At 40.3% G+C, this 17226-nt stretch overlaps 1 protein-coding gene and 1 pseudogene across 1 annotated transcript in view; both read right to left on the bottom strand.

The window, feature by feature from the left end:
• Positions 1 to 470: 470 nt before the first annotated feature.
• LOC124506557 (uncharacterized) lies at positions 471 to 553 on the bottom strand (annotated as a pseudogene).
• A 1687-nt stretch (positions 554 to 2240) lies between these two features.
• Positions 2241 to 17226, bottom strand: part of NUP160 (nucleoporin 160) — a 51011-nt gene continuing 36025 nt past the window's right edge. Inside the window, exons 24-36 of the mRNA XM_047070130.1 lie at positions 16568 to 16663; positions 16375 to 16469; positions 16183 to 16279; positions 15988 to 16093; positions 11612 to 11772; positions 10379 to 10439; positions 9061 to 9171; positions 8747 to 8870; positions 7959 to 8060; positions 7195 to 7336; positions 5887 to 6012; positions 3787 to 3891; positions 2241 to 3317 (exon numbers count right to left, since the gene is read on the bottom strand). Of these exons, the coding sequence (XP_046926086.1) occupies positions 3228 to 3317; positions 3787 to 3891; positions 5887 to 6012; positions 7195 to 7336; positions 7959 to 8060; positions 8747 to 8870; positions 9061 to 9171; positions 10379 to 10439; positions 11612 to 11772; positions 15988 to 16093; positions 16183 to 16279; positions 16375 to 16469; positions 16568 to 16663 (1416 nt within the window). The 3' untranslated portion in view covers positions 2241 to 3227. The remainder of the gene's footprint in view (positions 3318 to 3786; positions 3892 to 5886; positions 6013 to 7194; positions 7337 to 7958; positions 8061 to 8746; positions 8871 to 9060; positions 9172 to 10378; positions 10440 to 11611; positions 11773 to 15987; positions 16094 to 16182; positions 16280 to 16374; positions 16470 to 16567; positions 16664 to 17226) is intronic.

Consider the following 17226-nt stretch of genomic DNA (forward strand, 5'->3'; position numbering starts at 1 on the left):
TTACATCCAATTTTTTTTTTTTTTTTAAGCTTTTGTTTGTCTTTACTCCTAAGTGCTCAGTGCAGTTTCAGTTTTAAGAGACAACACAGCCTGGACTTTGGGAGGGAATCAGAATGGGGAGAGAAAAACCCATAGTGAGCTGGTGAGAGGTGATCCCCGGGATTCTCGAGTGTTTTAGTGAGGACGACTGGCAGAGGTGACAATGCACAATGTATTTATAGAACAAATTAGCTTTTCTTGGAAGGTCACAAAAATCAGTGATAAACTTGGTAAGAATGGTCAATATGAACCTCATGTGTATCATCAATTCTATTATCCACAGGAAATATTTTATTGTCACAGGCTGTTAAGGTAGGGACCTTATCAGTTACACCTTGTTACATGAAGAATGACAAAATTTCCCTTTGAGAGTCTTATCTTTATTTAATGGCAGTTAAGTACTAAAAAGGGGGGAGTTGTTTTTTTTTTCTTTTTTAATGGAATACTTGGCGAATTTGTGTCATCCTTGCATAGGGGCCATGCTAATCTCTGTATTGTTCCAATTTTTGTTTTTTTTTGTTTATTTATTTCTGAGACAGAGAGAGACAGAGCACGAGTGGGGAGGGGCAGAGAGAGAGGGTGACACAGAATCAGAAGCAGAATCCAGGCTCTGAGCTGTCAGCACAGAGCCCGACGCGGGGCTCGAACCCGCGAACCGTGAGCTCATGACCTGAGCCGAAGTCGGACGCCCAACCGACTGAGCCATCTAGGTGGCTTTTAAGTTTATTCATGTATTTTGATAGAGAGAGAACCAGCAGGGAAGAGGCAGAGAGAGAGGGGAGGACAGAGGATCTGAAGCGGGCTCTGTGTTGACACCCATGAACCATGAGATCATGACCTGAAGTTGGACGTTTAACTGACTGAGCCATCCAGGTGCCCCTGTATCCTGTATTCCAATTTTCAGTATATGTGCTGCAGAAGTGAGCACAGGAGGCAGCTTTTTTTTTTTTTTTCAGGATTTCATTTTAGTGTAATCTCTACACCCAACGTGAGGCTCAAACTCACAACCCTGATATCCCCTGATATCAAGAGTTGTGTCTCCCCTGACTGAGCTAGCTATGTGCCCGTTAAGAGGGAGCTTTTGTTTTTTAAGTTTTGAGAGAGAGTGAGCGAGCAGTGGAGAGAGAAAATTTCAAGCACTGACAGTGTGGAGCCCAACGTGGGGCTCAAACTCACAAACCATGAGTGAGATCATGACCTGAGCCAAAACCAAGAGCTGGATGCTTAATGACTGAGCCACTCAGGCTCCCCAGGAGGAACTCTTTTAGTAACATTTTGTAATCAGAAATTTTTGGCGTGGGAAAAACAAGGAATAACGATGCAAGGAATAATAATAATGGACTATGAAAACATCACATAGTCCAGGAAAACAAAAATGCAGAACTAAAGTGGAGAGAAAAGTGAAGTGAAAGAATTTCCATCGTCTGTTCTGGTTGGAAACCAAAGTGAAGAAGGTGGGAGAAAATAGAAGAGGGGTGCCTGGGTGGCTCAGTCGGTTAAGCATCCAACTCTTGATTTTGGCTCAGGTCATGCTCTCAGTTTGTGAGTTTGAGCCCTGTGTTGGGCTCTGTGCTGACAGTGTGGAACCTACTTGGGATTCTCCATTTCTCCCTCTCTTTCTGCCCCACCCCCCCAGCCGTGCTCTCTCCCCAAAATAAATAAATAAACATTAAAAAAAAAAAAGAAAGAAAGAAAGGAAGGAAAAGGACAGAAGAGCTGGGTTTTCTCCAGCATGGGTGGGGTCTTGAACCAAAATACTGACAACAGGAAAAACTGGTCAGGGTCTTGTGAACTGCCACCATGGAAGCTACTGCTCTGATGAGCAACACAGGTGGCTAAATTTCTGGAACAGGGCCAGTCTCAAGTTACTTCCTGTTCTCCAAAATGGCTACAAGAGGATTTGATTTTTTCAGACTGTGGCTTATGATCCATTAGTCATTCATGAAAGCGTCAGGTTACACAGCGACAAATACATATACTGTGAAACCTTTCTTTTGGTTTTATATGTGTATATTTGGTTATATATGTGTACTTCTTGCTATACTTGGGAGCCACACGGGTTTATGAAGCTCTGGCAGGGCAAGGGCTCTCCCAGTCCCAATTACATCAAACACTTCACATTAATCTTGGCAGAGCTAAAATGAAAAAAAGAGCCATACATCTCATTATCTACCAATAACAGTACCACAGTGAAGCTCACATTGTTATTTAAAATATATAATGTAATTATGGTATTGATAGTATAAAAATTAAAGGCTTATGAAAAACTCAAGAGAGGTCAAAGGGCATACAAGCAAGTAATATACAGATCATTTCCTTAAAAGATACATTTTAATATACAGAATAAAATCCAAGATTTTACTTTTCATGATCCCCCCAAATCTGTGGACATGAATACTCTGAATCCGACCAGGAAAGTTTATATTTTGGTCCAATACATTATTAGACAAGTTGTATGATCAAGTCCGGCTTGATTATCATAAATCATAGAAGTTAACAGAATTTACCTTGAAAATTGGTTACTTTTGTAGGTAAAATCCCCTATTTTTTTCTTAGCTAAGAGTTTACTCAACTTTAGCCTCAGAACCAGATTCAAAACCAGCTTCTTTCACAGCTGATCATCATTTTAGGTTTAATTTAGGCAAGTTATTTAATAGTTTATTGAAGATCATACAAAAACTCCACAATAAATAATGAAAAGAGTATGCAAAATCATTAGCCTCTGTTTGCAATACAGAAAATACATGTCAGTTCTGGACCAAAATAATTCCACTGAAATACAGACAGTGGCAGGAAGAATGAAAGGGTCTGTAGTGGCTGCGTCCAGTGGTTGGCCACAACCAACCACCACCATCAGCTACTGTGGCAAGTGAGGGTGGGTTTCAATTTGCAGATAAAGAATGTCTTCGGTTGTTTAAAAAAATAGAAACTCTAAAAAAGCTTGTGAATCATATACAAAAGCAGCTGTTTGAGACCAAGGTTGAGAACCAGAAATTGTGTGTTAGCACCGCCAGCAAGCACAGGTTCTGTGACTCATCTGCCCTCTTCTCTTGTGCAGGATGCAGACTCGATGTTGCACACACCATTTGCAGGTATAAAAATTGTCCTGGAATCCAGGGTTCCTGTAGGGTAAAGTCTTAAGCCCTAAGAGGCACCAAGCGGTTACAAAAGCTAGGCAATCATCCAGATCACAAGTTCCGACGATATAATAAATCTCGTGTTGCTTTATCAACTTTTTGCTGGTAGTCCTCCAATTTGTCAAGTATTTTCTGGGACAGCTGGAGGAGAAAAGAAGGGAATCGTTACAGAATAGGTCAAGGACTAAAAAAAGACTGAAGTTAGTCATCACTTTGACTTCACCAACTAGCTTCCCCCTAATGAAGATGTCTGCCACTCTGCTTCACTTACTCAACATTCAGTACCGGAGTCTGTTCTGCGATTCTACTGATAAAATTGGATTCCACTGTTCACACACACTATCCCACTCCTGTTCTAATGAATTTTCTAAACATGCAAATCACACCAGTATTTTAATAAATGCATTACCGGCTATCTTCTCAGAACCGGAGAGGCTACATGTGATTTAACTAATCATTTTATAAAGAGATTGGAGCAGCATGTTAAGGGCAACAAATGTTTTCTGTTCTCCCCTTAATCCTTGAGAGCTGAAGAGCCAGCTTCAGGTGGGAGTGCTAGTGCAAGGGCTTATAAAAGACACCTGCCCCGCCTCATGAAGGACTGACTTACAGCAATGTTGTGACTGTTGGCACTGTTCTCTCCCAGAGCCTGGAGAAGCTGGTCAATAGAAGAGTATGGGAGCCACACCATTGGAGCTGTTGCAGACAATGGAAACTGGAAAGAAAAATATCTTCTATTTGAAGAAAATCTCAAAAGTGGACCATTTCTTCTGGGTAGTTTCATAGGTTTGGACAACATAAACTAGTAATTTTTTTTCACAGTAAGAAATTGTGTGTGTATGTATGTACATGTACACAGACACACATTTGTACCACCCCCACCCCCTCGCTTCTCTTTTCAACTGGGAAACTTGCCTTTTCTTAGTGAAATCAAATGTATTTAAAAATTTTTTTAATGTTTTATTTTTTTTTATTTTTTTTTTTTGAGAGAGAGAGAGAGAGGGAGGAAGGGAGGGAGAGAGAGAGGGAAAGACAGATCCTGAAGTAGGCTCCAGGCTCTGAGCTGTCAGCATGGAGCCCGACGCAGGGCTCCAACCCACAAACCATGAGATCATGACTTGAGCCAACGTTGGATGCTTAGCCAACTGAGCTACCCAGGCGCTCCCAAATGTATTTTTATTTTATTTTATTTTATTTTATTTTTTAATTTTTTTTTCAATGTTTATTTATTTTTGGGACAGAGAGAGACAGAGCATGAACGGGGGAGGGGCAGAGAGAGAGGGAGACACAGAATCGGAAACAGGCTCCAGGCTCTGAGCCATCAGCCCAGAGCCCGACGCGGGGCTCGAACTCACGGACCGTGAGATCGTGACCTGGCTGAAGTCGGACGCTTAACCGACTGCGCCACCCAGGCGCCCCCCAAATGTATTTTTAAATCCATGTCACCTCTTATCTTAAAGTAACCCTAAGGCCTATCAAGGAAAAATACACTCAATAAAACTCTAACTTGTCAATGAATGCTTCTATTTGCAGTCTGAAATATAGATTCAAATTAACTGGAAAGAAAAGTTTGGAAAAGGAAAGCTCACCTTTCAAAGTTCTGAATACTTTTCTGAGAGTTTAAGAGCTTGGCTTTGTAGACCCAGATTTTAGACCTGGCTCTTCCATTTACCATCTGTGTGAGCTTTGGCAACTTACTTAACCTTTGAACCTCTGTTTCTTTGTGGGTTTAAAAAAAGGGGGGGGGGGTAAAACAATCTCCCATAGGTGGCTGTAAGGATTAAACGAGAAAACACTTGCAGAAATTCAGCACAGTTTTGGAACACAGAAAATAGCATTTTGTTCTTAATTACCTCTTTCCTCTAAATACTAACTAAAGCTACGTTCCTTTGATGGAGAAAAATGAAATGTATTTCCATTTTATAAACAGGAAACTGGGAAATCCTACAGTGCCAGTTCCTGATTATAAGGAAAACTAGTCGTGAGGACTCCTGGCTGGCTCAGTTGGTGAAGCATGCAACTCTTAATCTTGGGGTTGTGAGTTGAGCCCCATGCTGGGTGTAAACATTACTTAAAAATAAAACCTTTTTTGGGGCGCCTGGGTAGCTTTGTCGGTTAAGCGTCCGACTTCGGCTCAGGTCATGATCTCACGGTCCGTGAGTTCGAGCCCCGCGTCGGGCTCTGTGCTGACAGCTCAGAGCCTGGAGCCTGTTTCAGATTCTGTGTCTCCCTCTCTCTCTGCTCCTCCCCTGTTCATGCTCTGTCTCAAAAATAAATAAACGTTAAAAAATAAAAAATAAAAAAAAAACCCAAAAAAAAACCACCTTTTTTTTTTCTTAAAGTTTCTTTCTTTATTTTGAGACAGAGAGTGTGCAAATGCATGCAAGTGGGTGAGGGTCAGAGAGACAGAGAGAGAGAGAGAGAGAGAGAGAGAGAGAGAGAGAATCCCAAGCTGGCAGCTCAGAGCTGATGGGAGGCTCGATCCCATGAACTGTCAAATCATGAAATGAACTGAAATCAAGAGTTGGACACTCAACTGACTCAGCCACCCAGGCACCCGAAAAATAAAATCTTAAAAAACAACAAAAACGAAATAACTAATCGTGTAACTACAAATAGTAAAGGGTAAATCCACTATTCTATAGCTCAATCTACTTTCACATCCTGACTTTATTAGAGTGATAATACAGAAACACATATGCATGCCTACCTCAATTCCAAAGTACTGATGTCCTTTCCCCAATACAGCATCTACATATTCTGAAACCAAATCCACAGCTTCTTCTAAAAGGTCATAATTTAAGTACAAACGGAGCAACTCAGCGGCATCGACCTTCTGTAAAGAGTCAGAGATTAGGAACATCTACCTATTTCCATCTTACCTGGGCAGTGACCAAAGGATGCAGAGTGTCTAATTCCCTGGGATTTATACTTCTCAATATAAATAAATGAGCATCTTGGTTTACTTATCCTGGGACAAGGGTTGGATTCCTTAGAGCCCAATTACTTCTGGGCACCTTGTAAGACTTTATCTGTTAAGTGGTCTTCCTGCCCTGTTTTGTAATCTAAGACACATTTTATTATTTTTCTACTTCAGTGTCCACAGTAGTAAAAGTCAACAAACCTTCTCAGAAATGCTGAGTACTGAAGAGATGATATATTCACGTTAATTCCCAGAAATATATGAATGACAAATGCAAAAGAAGTTAAAAGAATTACCAACTTTCAGTACCTGAATTAAATCTTTTCAACTCAGGGTGAAACAAAAGTGAAAACAACCTCAGTTTGGAAGGGCTCTACTAACTATGTAATTATGCTTTCCATATTCTGATATGATCACATTTGTAACTTTCATCATCTTAGCTGCTTTTCTACTTTCTAATTTAACAACAACAACAAAACCCAAAAAGAAAAAAAAAGATCAGTTTTCCTGATTTTAAGCATTACCTTCTCTCTTTCCCTATTCCACTCTATGTATTTCAGATATAGCTTTCACACTTAAGCATGCATTATTTCAAATTAGGAGCTTGTTAAAATATAGATCCCAGATCCTGGCTCCAGATAACCTGATTCTCTAAGTCTGGAATGGGGCTCAGGAATCTGTATTTTGAAGAAGCCCACTACCCAAATAATTCTGATGCAGGCATTCCAAAAACCCAATTTTGATAAAACTCAAACCCTGCTGCAGTTTTGAAAACAACTCCACTCACTCCTGTGAATTTTTTGCGTAATGAACAGTAAATACTGTGTCATGCATATAGTCATTGTTCAGTTGAGCACACAAGCAGGCATGAACTTAATCACTAACCTGTAGAACTTTAATTCTAAACACCCAGTACTTCATACAGAATTCAAGTTCAGCTGTTCTTAGTGTTTTTAGCTAACTTTAAGAAGTTGCCCAAAGTATATGTCAGTATGTTTCCATAAATTATCACCTCTACTTTTTAATCATCTCATGAAGTTATTCATACTGATAACGACCAGCTTCTTACTCTATACGAGTTAAGATACCACTTACCTTGTAACTGTTTATTAGCCAATTAGGTAGAGGTACTCCATGAGACAAGAGCTTGTTGATTACACAGTGGTGATATAAGTTATTCCGAACTTTGTACCTTTCCAGATAAGTTGATAATAGTCTCCATGCTTCATCTGTAGCACTTGATAAAAGCAGAAAGGACTAATGAGTTCCAGATTCTTAACAGATATTTACAGCACCATTCAAAGCATCTATTTACAAGGAGAAAAAAAATCTTTAGAAGCTCACAACTGAACTGAAAATATAACTACATGGCAACTAATATCATTAGGGTCAATGTGACTTAGGGGTAGTACTAGAAACCAAATGACATGGATTGTATCTCTCCCACTAATCACATCTTTACTCAACTACACAATTCATTTAACTTCTTTGTTACGGATTTCTAAAACAAGGAAATAGGCTCACATCACTGTTTCCAAACCCGATCAAGCATTAGAATCATGCAGAAGTTCTGCTTTAGAAAATGAGGGCAATAGATCTGTATTTTAGTGGTGATATTGGTATGCTAATTTAGGGGTTGAAAACTAATGTCAGAGGACTGCCAAATCGTTAAATGCCCCAATTCTAAAGTTGTGTAATACAAATTGTAAATGCGATTCAAGGAAGGGAATTTTACTGAGGGTTAGGGTTAGAGAAGGATTCTAAAGAAACTGAAGTGCATTCAGGTAGACATGAATTGGGCACTAGGGGAAGTGTTTGGAAGGTAAGCCCTTTGGGGCAGAGGAGCACTAGAGCTGTACCTGGACTCCTTAGTGGTGATGACTGATGAGAGCTGATTGGCTGCTAGCCAGGACCAGGCTTCTGCTTGGGCTGCCTCGCCCCCTAACTGCAACTTGATGCATCTGTAACGAAAATGGTTCCACATGCCATAAACTAATCTGCTGAAAACAATCACATTATTTTGTTACCAAAACTAGAGATAAGGTGATAACTTTAGCTCTGGTCTGCTGCTGAATTCACTACTGGGGAATACTGGCTCTTTCCTCCCCTCACAGCCACATAACTGGAGGACCCACAAGGCCATTGGTAAGTGTTAAGAATTTACTTCTAAGGGAAAAATTCTGAAAGTTTAAAAAATATTTCCAATTCACAAACTGCTTGACTAATATTTAGGTACAAGGTTACTTCAATAAAAAGTACTTTTTAATAATGCTTACAGGGGCCTAAAGGATTGAATACATGCCTTTTCTAAAATGGACCCCACTGTTGACGCCACAGTATCTACTGTCCTGTGGGAATGTAGGCCTGGGAATGCCAGGTTTTTTGAGTTCTCAAGAGAAGCTATAAATCAAGATTAAAAAAAATCATAATTAAAAGAAATTATAAAAATCACTGTGGTAGACTAGACAAAAGCATTTCTTTAAAGCACAACTGGCTTAGGTACTGTGCTGACAGTGTGCAGCCTGCTTCAGATCCTCTGTCCCCCTCTCTCTTTGCCCCTCCCCAACTCATTCTCTCTCAAAAATAAACGTTAAAAAAAAAAGAAAGAAAGAAAATGAAGACCATGGAAAGACAATTTCATACATACTTGAAAGCAAGTCCCTCAAAGACTGGCGTTAAGGGAAGCTTAAAAGTCTGACAGAGGGATATGGCAGTGTCAAAAAGGCCAGCCTGAACCAAGAGAGAGACCATCTCCTCTGCTGATGAACTTCCTGTGAAAATGGAAAAGAGCTTTTTAGTGCAAACAATGGTGTATGTGGATGACCCAAAGCCCCAAAGCCGCCCCTGGTATGAGCATCTCAGAGGAAGAGTGAGAGGCTCTGGCCAGTCTAGCCTACTGTGTCCACCGCCCGGCCTGAAGCAAAGCGTGCTGCCAGTGCTCCCAGAATGCCTCATTCCTACCTGCAACTGCAACTGCTGACGGGTCATGCTGAGCCAGAGTGAGGCGGATTCGGGCCAAGGAACACTCTTTTTCCAGGTCTCCCAGTTCCAGAATTTCAATCTGCCGATTGGCTAGAAGCCAAAGAAAAATGTTTTCAATTCCCAAAGTACAAAGGAAGTGTGTCTCATCAGTGCCTATTAACTCAGTCTATCAATTTCCACTAAACATGAATTCAGTGTCAATTCCAAAGGCACTAGAGGGAAAACACAGGGCTCCATAAAAGTGAACTTAAAAATAAAGCAACAGGGGGCGCCTGGGTGGCTCAGTTGGTTAAGCGTCCGACTTCGGCTCAGGTCATGATCTCGTGGTCCGTGAGTTCGAGCCCCGCGTCGGGCTCTGTGCTGACAGCTCAGAGCCTGGAGCCTGTTTCGGATTCTGTGTCTCCCTCTCTCTGACCCTCCCCCGTTCATGCTTTGTCTCTCTCTCTGTCTCAAAAATAAATAAACGTTAGAAAAAAAAAATTAAAAAAAATAAATAAAGCAATAGCCCTGTGTCCAGCATGCAGCTGAGCCAAATCAAAGTACTCAAATAACAGCTGCAGTTGAGAAGATGCTTACAAGGTACTTTCCACAGAATTTCCTTTAACTCATACAACCCTGAGATGCAGTTATCTACATCAGTATGAAAGGAACACGCCCACAGTGAGAAAGGCAGAATTATAACCAGGTGTGTTCAACTCTGGAGCCCAGGCTTTTTAAGAAGCAATACAATGCCCGCCTGGGTGGCGCAGTCGGTTAAGCGTCCGACTTCAGCCAGGTCACGATCTCGCGGTCCGTGAGTTCGAGCCCCGCGTCAGGCTCTGGGCTGATGGCTCAGAGCCTGGAGCCTGTTTCCGATTCTGTGTCTCCCTCTCTCTCTCTGCCCCTCCCCCGTTCATGCTCTGTCTCTCTCTGTCCCAAAAATAAAATAAAACGTTGAAAAAAAAAATTAAAAAAAAAAAGAAGCAATACAATGCCTCCATGGTAATAGGCAAGGAGCCCGATAAAACAAGTTTGACACTAAGCTGATTCAAACACAGCAAGCAACAAAAACAAGCACTCTCTTTCGAGCATCTTCATTTCTCGTGCAGCCATACGAAGTTTTCCAAGAGCTGCCAGCCAACTTCTAGCAGATTAAAATCTTGAAAATAAGCTAAAAGAAGGAACTTCACAATATTTTTACAGTACTGTACATAATTTACAACTACTATACAAAAACACACATTTAATACAAATAATACTGTAACATAACAATATAATTATTGTCCAGCAAAGAATCCGCGGGAGATGTCCAACTCACTTGGAGCAGCTGTGCATTCTCCATCATGATTCCTCTTAGGGGACGTGCCAGGGCGATCACACTGTAAAGACAAAACAAGTGCTTAAATGTGAAAAGTTAGTACAGTTGACACTTGAACAATGTGGGGGTTGGACGCCAAACCCGTATACAGTTGAAAATCTGCGTATAACTTCTGACTCGCTCCAAAACTTAATAGCCTACTGATGACCAGAAGCCTTACCAATAACATAAATAGTCGACAAACATATATTTTGTATGTTATCTGTACTATGTACTATATTTTTACAATGAAATGAGCTGGAGCAAATCAAAAAAATCATGAGAAAATACATTTACATTATTGTATTTACTAACAAAAGCTGTGTATGAGTGGACTTGTACAGTTCAAACTTGTGTTGTTCAAGGGTCAGCTGTATTTTGAGATCATTAACTGATCCAGAGCTCTCATGCTTAAATTCTCTCCACATAAATTATGTTTATTTCAACCAGCACAGCTCTTCTTACAAAGGTACTGTAACTATCAGACACAGGAGTTGTTTGCCAAGTTGGCCAACTTAGCTCTAACATGTTATTGGGTCTAAGGACATGGATTTAACCCCCATATAAACGACTTGACTTTCTTTGGTTCCAGAGTTATATTCTCCAGCCCTAACCACAGGAAACAGCCTAGTAAATGCAGGAACTATACACAGCACAAGTAGCTGTGCATATATGACCTCATCAGCATGACAAGAAAAACTCAAAGTGCACATTCTTTAAAACAGTAATTGTAGATTTAATTAACAAAAATGACTGAAATAGAAGCAGTGACCATTTGCTGAGCACTTTTTGCAGGTCAGGCACTGCCACTGTTCTAAGCAATCTAAATGAATGATCTCATTTAACACCCCCCAAATCCTACAAGGTAGACATCATCATCATCATCATCCCTATTTTATGCAAAAGGGTAACTGGACACCAAAACATTAAGTAATCTGCTTGAAGTTAGGTCTAATTCCAAAACCACACTGCAATACTTCTTCCTATAATAATTCTAAACTTGAGAACTAAAGGGGTAGTAATACAGAACCGAATTGTTGCAAAAATAGGTAAGTTCACAAATATCCCAGCAAAAATTTTAAATGAAATGAAGCAAAATGAGGTGATGTTTTCTAAAGGACCAAACCAGTTTCAAAAGGACCAACCCTAATAAGCCAAATGATCTCCAAACTCCAAGATGGAAAGTTTTCATACCACTGCACCAGATGCTGGGTGGACGATCCACGCGTATTCTGGACGAATAAGTCGTAAACAGTTAACAGCGGCCAAGTAACAGTTGCCTTGCTTCTCAAGTCCCCGCAGAGTTCGAACTTCTCTGCCAAGACGCATTCCATACTCAAACATCACTGTACCAGCTAGGAGGCAATAATAAGTCAGACATCAGAACTTCAAAAACGTGTTTTAGACGGGCGCCTGGCTGGCTCTGCCCGAAGAGTATGTGACTCTTAATCCTGGGGTTGTAAATTCAAGCCCCATGTTGGGTGTAGAGATTACTTAAAAAATAAAATATTAAAAAAATGTGTTTTAGAGAATCTGTTATACTAATCAAATAATAAAATTTAAAACAAGATTGAGTTTAACTTAAAACCCCAAAAAATCCTGGGGTATCTGGGTGGCTCAGTCGGTTGAGTGTCCAACTTCAGCTCAGGTCATGATCTCACGGTCCGTGAGTTCAAGCCCTGCGTTGGGCTCTGAGCTGACAGCTCAGAGCCTGGAGCCTGCTTCGGATAGTCCAAATATGGAAAACAGGGCTTTGAGGAGATATTTGTATGCCCTTGTTCATAGCAGCCTTTACTCATATTATCCAAAAGATGATGGCAATCCAAGCATCCATTGATGGATGAACAAAATGTGACATATATATATAATGAAATATTGTTCAGTCTTAAAAAGAAGTTACATGTGGGCGCCTGGGTGGCTCAGTCGGTTAAGTGTCTGACTTCAACTCAGGTCATGATCTCACAGTTGGTGGGTTCGAGCCCTGCATCGGGCTCTGTGCTGACAGCTCAGAGCCTGGGGCCTGTTTTGGATTCTGTGTCTCCCTGTCTCTCTCTGCCCCTCGCCTGCTCATGCTCTGTCTCTTTCTGTCTCTCAAAAATAAATAAATGTGAAAAAAAATTTTTTTTCAAAAAGAAGTTACATGCTACAATATGGATGAACCTTGAAGATATTATGCTAAGTGAAATAAGCCAGTCAAAAGGGGTGCCTGGGTGGCTGAGTTGGTTAAGTGTCTGACTTTGACTCAGGTCATGTTCTCACAGCTGGTGAGTTTGAGCCCCACATCAGACTCGCACTGACAGTGCAGAGCCTGCTTGGGATTTTTCTCTCTCCCTCCCTGCCCCCTTCTGTCCCTCCTGCACTTGATCTCTCTCTCAAAATAAACAAACTTAAAAAAGCCAGTCACACACAAAAAATACTATATGATTCCAGTAGCCAAATTCATATGGACAGAAAGTAGAATGATGGTTGCCAAGGGCTGCAGGAAGTGGAAATAGGAAGCTGTGGTTTAATAAGTATAGTGTTTTCATTTTGCAAGATGAAAAGTTCTGGACATTGGTTACATGTAATGTGAATGCACTTAGCATTACCGTATACTAAAAGTGGTTACGTTAGTAAAGCTTATATGTATTTTACTACAATAAAAAAAAGAAAAAAGATCATGTAAATATTATTTCTGACATTCATTCATTCATTCATTCATTCATTCATTCAGAAAGTAATCTCTATATCCAATGTGGGGCTTGTGATAACTCACGATCTTGAGATCAAAAGTCCCAAGCTCTACCAACTGAGGCAGCCAGATGCCCCGATTTTTGACTTTTAGATACTACATTCCCAGACAGTACAGAAGACTAGTTTAGAAGGCTACTTTCAGCCACATTGTTACCTAATTCCACACCATGAGACCAAGAAATGTTTGGATGCTCTGCTCAAGAACAGATTATTTTTATAAAACTTTAGTTACACAGGTTGAATGAGATACTGAGGAACACCTTGTTCTGAGACAGCATGAGACTCCAGAAATCAAAGGGCATTAAAAATATCTTTTAGTTTTCTTTTTTTTTTTTTAATTTTTTTTTCAACGTTTTTATTTATTTTTGGGACAGAGAGAGACAGAGCATGAATTGGGGAGGGGCAGAGAGAGAGGGAGACACAGAATCGGAAACAGGCTCCAGGCTCTGAGCAATCAGCCCAGAGCCTGACACGGGCTCGAACTCACGGACTGCGAGATCGTGACCTGGCTGAAGTCGGACGCTTAACCGACTGCGCCACCCAGGCGCCCCAAAAATATCTTTTAGTTTTCAAATGAAACTATTTTTCATTCCAAGTTTTAAAGTTTATACAATTTTATTTAAATTGAAGTTAATTAACTTTTTCTCCCCAACAAATGTTTCTGAGTGCCTGCCATATGTAAGACATTTTGTTAGAAGAACAAGTCTTGCTTCAGAAAGACCTGGACATTAATCAGGCTAAACTGGTCTTAACCAAGTTGATGTAATGGATGTTGTAACTATAAAAGCAAACAGGGAGTGGTACTTAATCACCTATATTTCTCAGTATGGGTCAAGGAGATAAGTAATACACACACGTTTTACCATTAGGAAAATTAAGAGCATGTCTACAAATTACTTCCATCTATTCTTGCCAATGAAAATCATCAAGAAACCTTATTAAAAGTTTTCTGAGTGAAAATGGTATAAAAATGTTACCATTTCCAAAGGCGAACCACAACGGTGATCTTGTAAAGTAAGATCTTCTAATAGACATGTAATCCCTTCATTTTAGCTGTTCTTTTTTTTTCCCTGTCTCAAAGACTAATTTTTTTTAAGCCTCCAAGGCTCAAATTTTTTTTAATGTTTATTTATTTTGAGAAAGAGTGAGAGGGTGTGTGTGCCTGTGTAAGCAGGGGGAGGAGGAGGGGGAGAGGGGGAGAGGGGAAGGGAGAGAATCCCAAGCAGGTTCTGTGCTGTCAGCAAATGCAGGGAGCCAGATGCAGGCAGGGGTTGATCTCCTGGACCCGGGAGATCGTGAACTCAGCTGAAATTGAGTCCAATGCTTAACCAAGTCACCCAGGTGTCCCATAATTTTTTTTTCTTTTAAATCTCTTTATTTAAGTATAGTTGACACAATGCCACATTAGTTTCAGGTGTACAACACAGTGATTCAACTCCTTTATACATTATGCTATGCTCATTTTAGCTGTTCTGATAGAGTCTTCATTAGTCATCATACAAATCCAAACTAAGATACATTCTACAAAAATAACTGGCTTGTACTCTTCAAAAATATCAATGACACCAAGGGCAAATTAAGGCCAAAAGAAGGGCTCCAGATTAAAGGAGACTAAAGAGACATGACAAATATGCAATATGTGATTCTGTTTTTAACCTTTTTTTTTTTTTGAGAGGCAGAGAGAGACAGAACATGAGTGGGGGAGGGGCAGAGAGAGAGGGAGACACAGAATTTGAAGGAGGCTCCAGGCTCTGAGCTGTCAGCACAGAACCCGACGTGGGGCTTGAACCCACGACCTGAGCTGAAGTCAGACGCTTAACCGACAATCCACCCAGGTGCCTCTGATTCTATTTTTTTTTTTAAGTTTATTTATTTTGACAGAGTGAGAGTGGGGGAGAGACAGAGAGAGGGAGAGAGAGAATCCCAAGCAGGCTCTGTACTGTCACTGCAGAGCCAGATGTGGGGCTCAAACTCACAAACCGCAAGATCATGACCTGAGCTGAAATCAAGGGTTGGATGCCCAAGCAACCGAGCCACCTAGGCGCCCTGAAATATTGTGATTCTAGACCAGGGGGTAAGGATGGTATAGGAGGAATGTGCTATAAAAATAATCATGATAGGGGCCTGTGGGTGGCTCAGTGGGCTGAGAATCTGACTCTTGATTTCGGTTCAGGTCATGATCTCACAGTTCCTGAGATTGAGCCCCATATTGGGCTCTGCGCTGTGAGTGCAGAGCCTGCTTGGGATTCTCTCTCTCCCTTCTCCCTTCTTACATGCATGCTCTGTCTCTCAAAATAAACTTTAAAAAATCACAATAGTATTATATTTACATTTAATTCATGAAATTAGTTGTATTTCCTTAATCTAATAATTGTATTGAAATTAAATAAGAAACTGTCCTTAGGAGATACATCTTAACTATGCATGAGATAATGATGTCCATAACTTATTCTCAAAAGAATCAACAAAAATAAGAAAAGGCCAATAGCAAGCTGGCACAAGAAGTCACAACCAGCCACAAGAATTCAAGACGTCTCTAGTAAAAAAGTTAGTTTGTCTTAAAATCAGACAGAAGATATAGACGGAATGACATCTCGCTGGAAATACCTCAAGAATGTTCTAGAATGGGATAAGTGCATCTCTTTAAGGCTAGCTGGTAATCTTCAAAGGGGTGAAGCCAATCTTGTAATTAAATATAATTTCCCCAAATGCTTGTAGAGAACACTCATTCAATAGTAAAAATAAGGTAAAAATTACATAAGTCTAACAGTAATTTTGTAAACATGACTAAACTCTAAGGTTGCCCCCAACAAAGACTGTCGGCTTCAACCGCTCACCTTTTCGGTAATTGTGGCGATAGATGTGAAAGGCATAGAGGAGCTCATAGTAATTGTGAGTCATAAGGTCCACGGCTCGTGCACGTGATTCAATTATTGCCACAACCTAAGGAAGGGGAAGCAATCAGATTTCAAAGTAGCTAGCGTAACAACCACCACAGCTGTGTCCAGTCAGCAGTAGACACGTAAAATTACCTCATTATGCAGATTCACATAGGGAAACTCTACAAGATCCTGTAGCTGCGAGCGTTCACAAAGAACTACCACCAGCTGCCGCAGACAATCTAACCGCCTAGAAGGCAAAAAAAGGAGTGAAGGCAAACTATCTCAGTGGATTAAATAGAGCTGGTAAACTGTCTTCTCTAAAAAAAGACTAGGATTGACTACCTGCTGGAATCAGGAATGTGGGTTAAGGCTTCATATGCTTGGCTATTATGACCCAAATCCAAATGATGTTTGAAAATGCATGTCCTTAAAGTAGCCTAAATATCAAATATAGGGGGAAAAGAAGAGTAGAAATTGAAATACTACATCCAGGACCAATCTAAAGGGAAATAACTGGATTATATTTAGTTCTTACCTGACTTTTCCAATCATCTCCTGCTTCAGTTATTGCTGACATGGCCAACTGAATAACCAGCTCAGGCAAACCAATAACATCTAGTAGACGCAAAACCTAGAGAAATAGAGAGAGTGTCCATGAAAATTAATATGGTAGTGCACTTCAAACTGAAATAGGATTTAAAACAATCAGAAAGACAACTAGTTAAGATCAAAGATACTGACTACAAGACAGGACTATTTGGTTAATATTTATGACTTTCCTTTAGGGAGAACTGTCTGGCTCAGTTAGAAGAGCATGTAACTCTTGATTTTGGGGTTGTGAGTTGGTGGCCACCCACGTTAGGTGTAGAGATTACTTAAAATAAATAAACACAATAAAAAAAAAGACTTTCCTTTAGATTCTACTGTCAACAGACTTACTGTAAGATTTCCTATTGATCTTTTTGTTCACAGCTCCATCCTCAATGTTTAGGGCTCACAGTAAGTATTGGTTGGCAATTTCACTAACTTTTCCTACTGTTTAGGTCATAGACGAATTTAAAGCCCAATAAATAAATTGCCGCCATAGCCTTATAAAACCCTAAAGAGAATGATGTTTGACATAACCCATTTTTAAAACAAGACAGAACAGTGCTCTTCAAACTTATCTGACTGTCCACCCTATTAACAATGTCT

The sequence above is a fragment of the Lynx rufus genome, unplaced genomic scaffold (assembly GCF_022079265.1).
Source record: "Lynx rufus isolate CCGP_SWC_20201006 ecotype Redwood Valley unplaced genomic scaffold, mLynRuf1.p SCAF_9, whole genome shotgun sequence".
Classification (NCBI taxonomy): domain Eukaryota; kingdom Metazoa; phylum Chordata; class Mammalia; order Carnivora; family Felidae; genus Lynx; species Lynx rufus.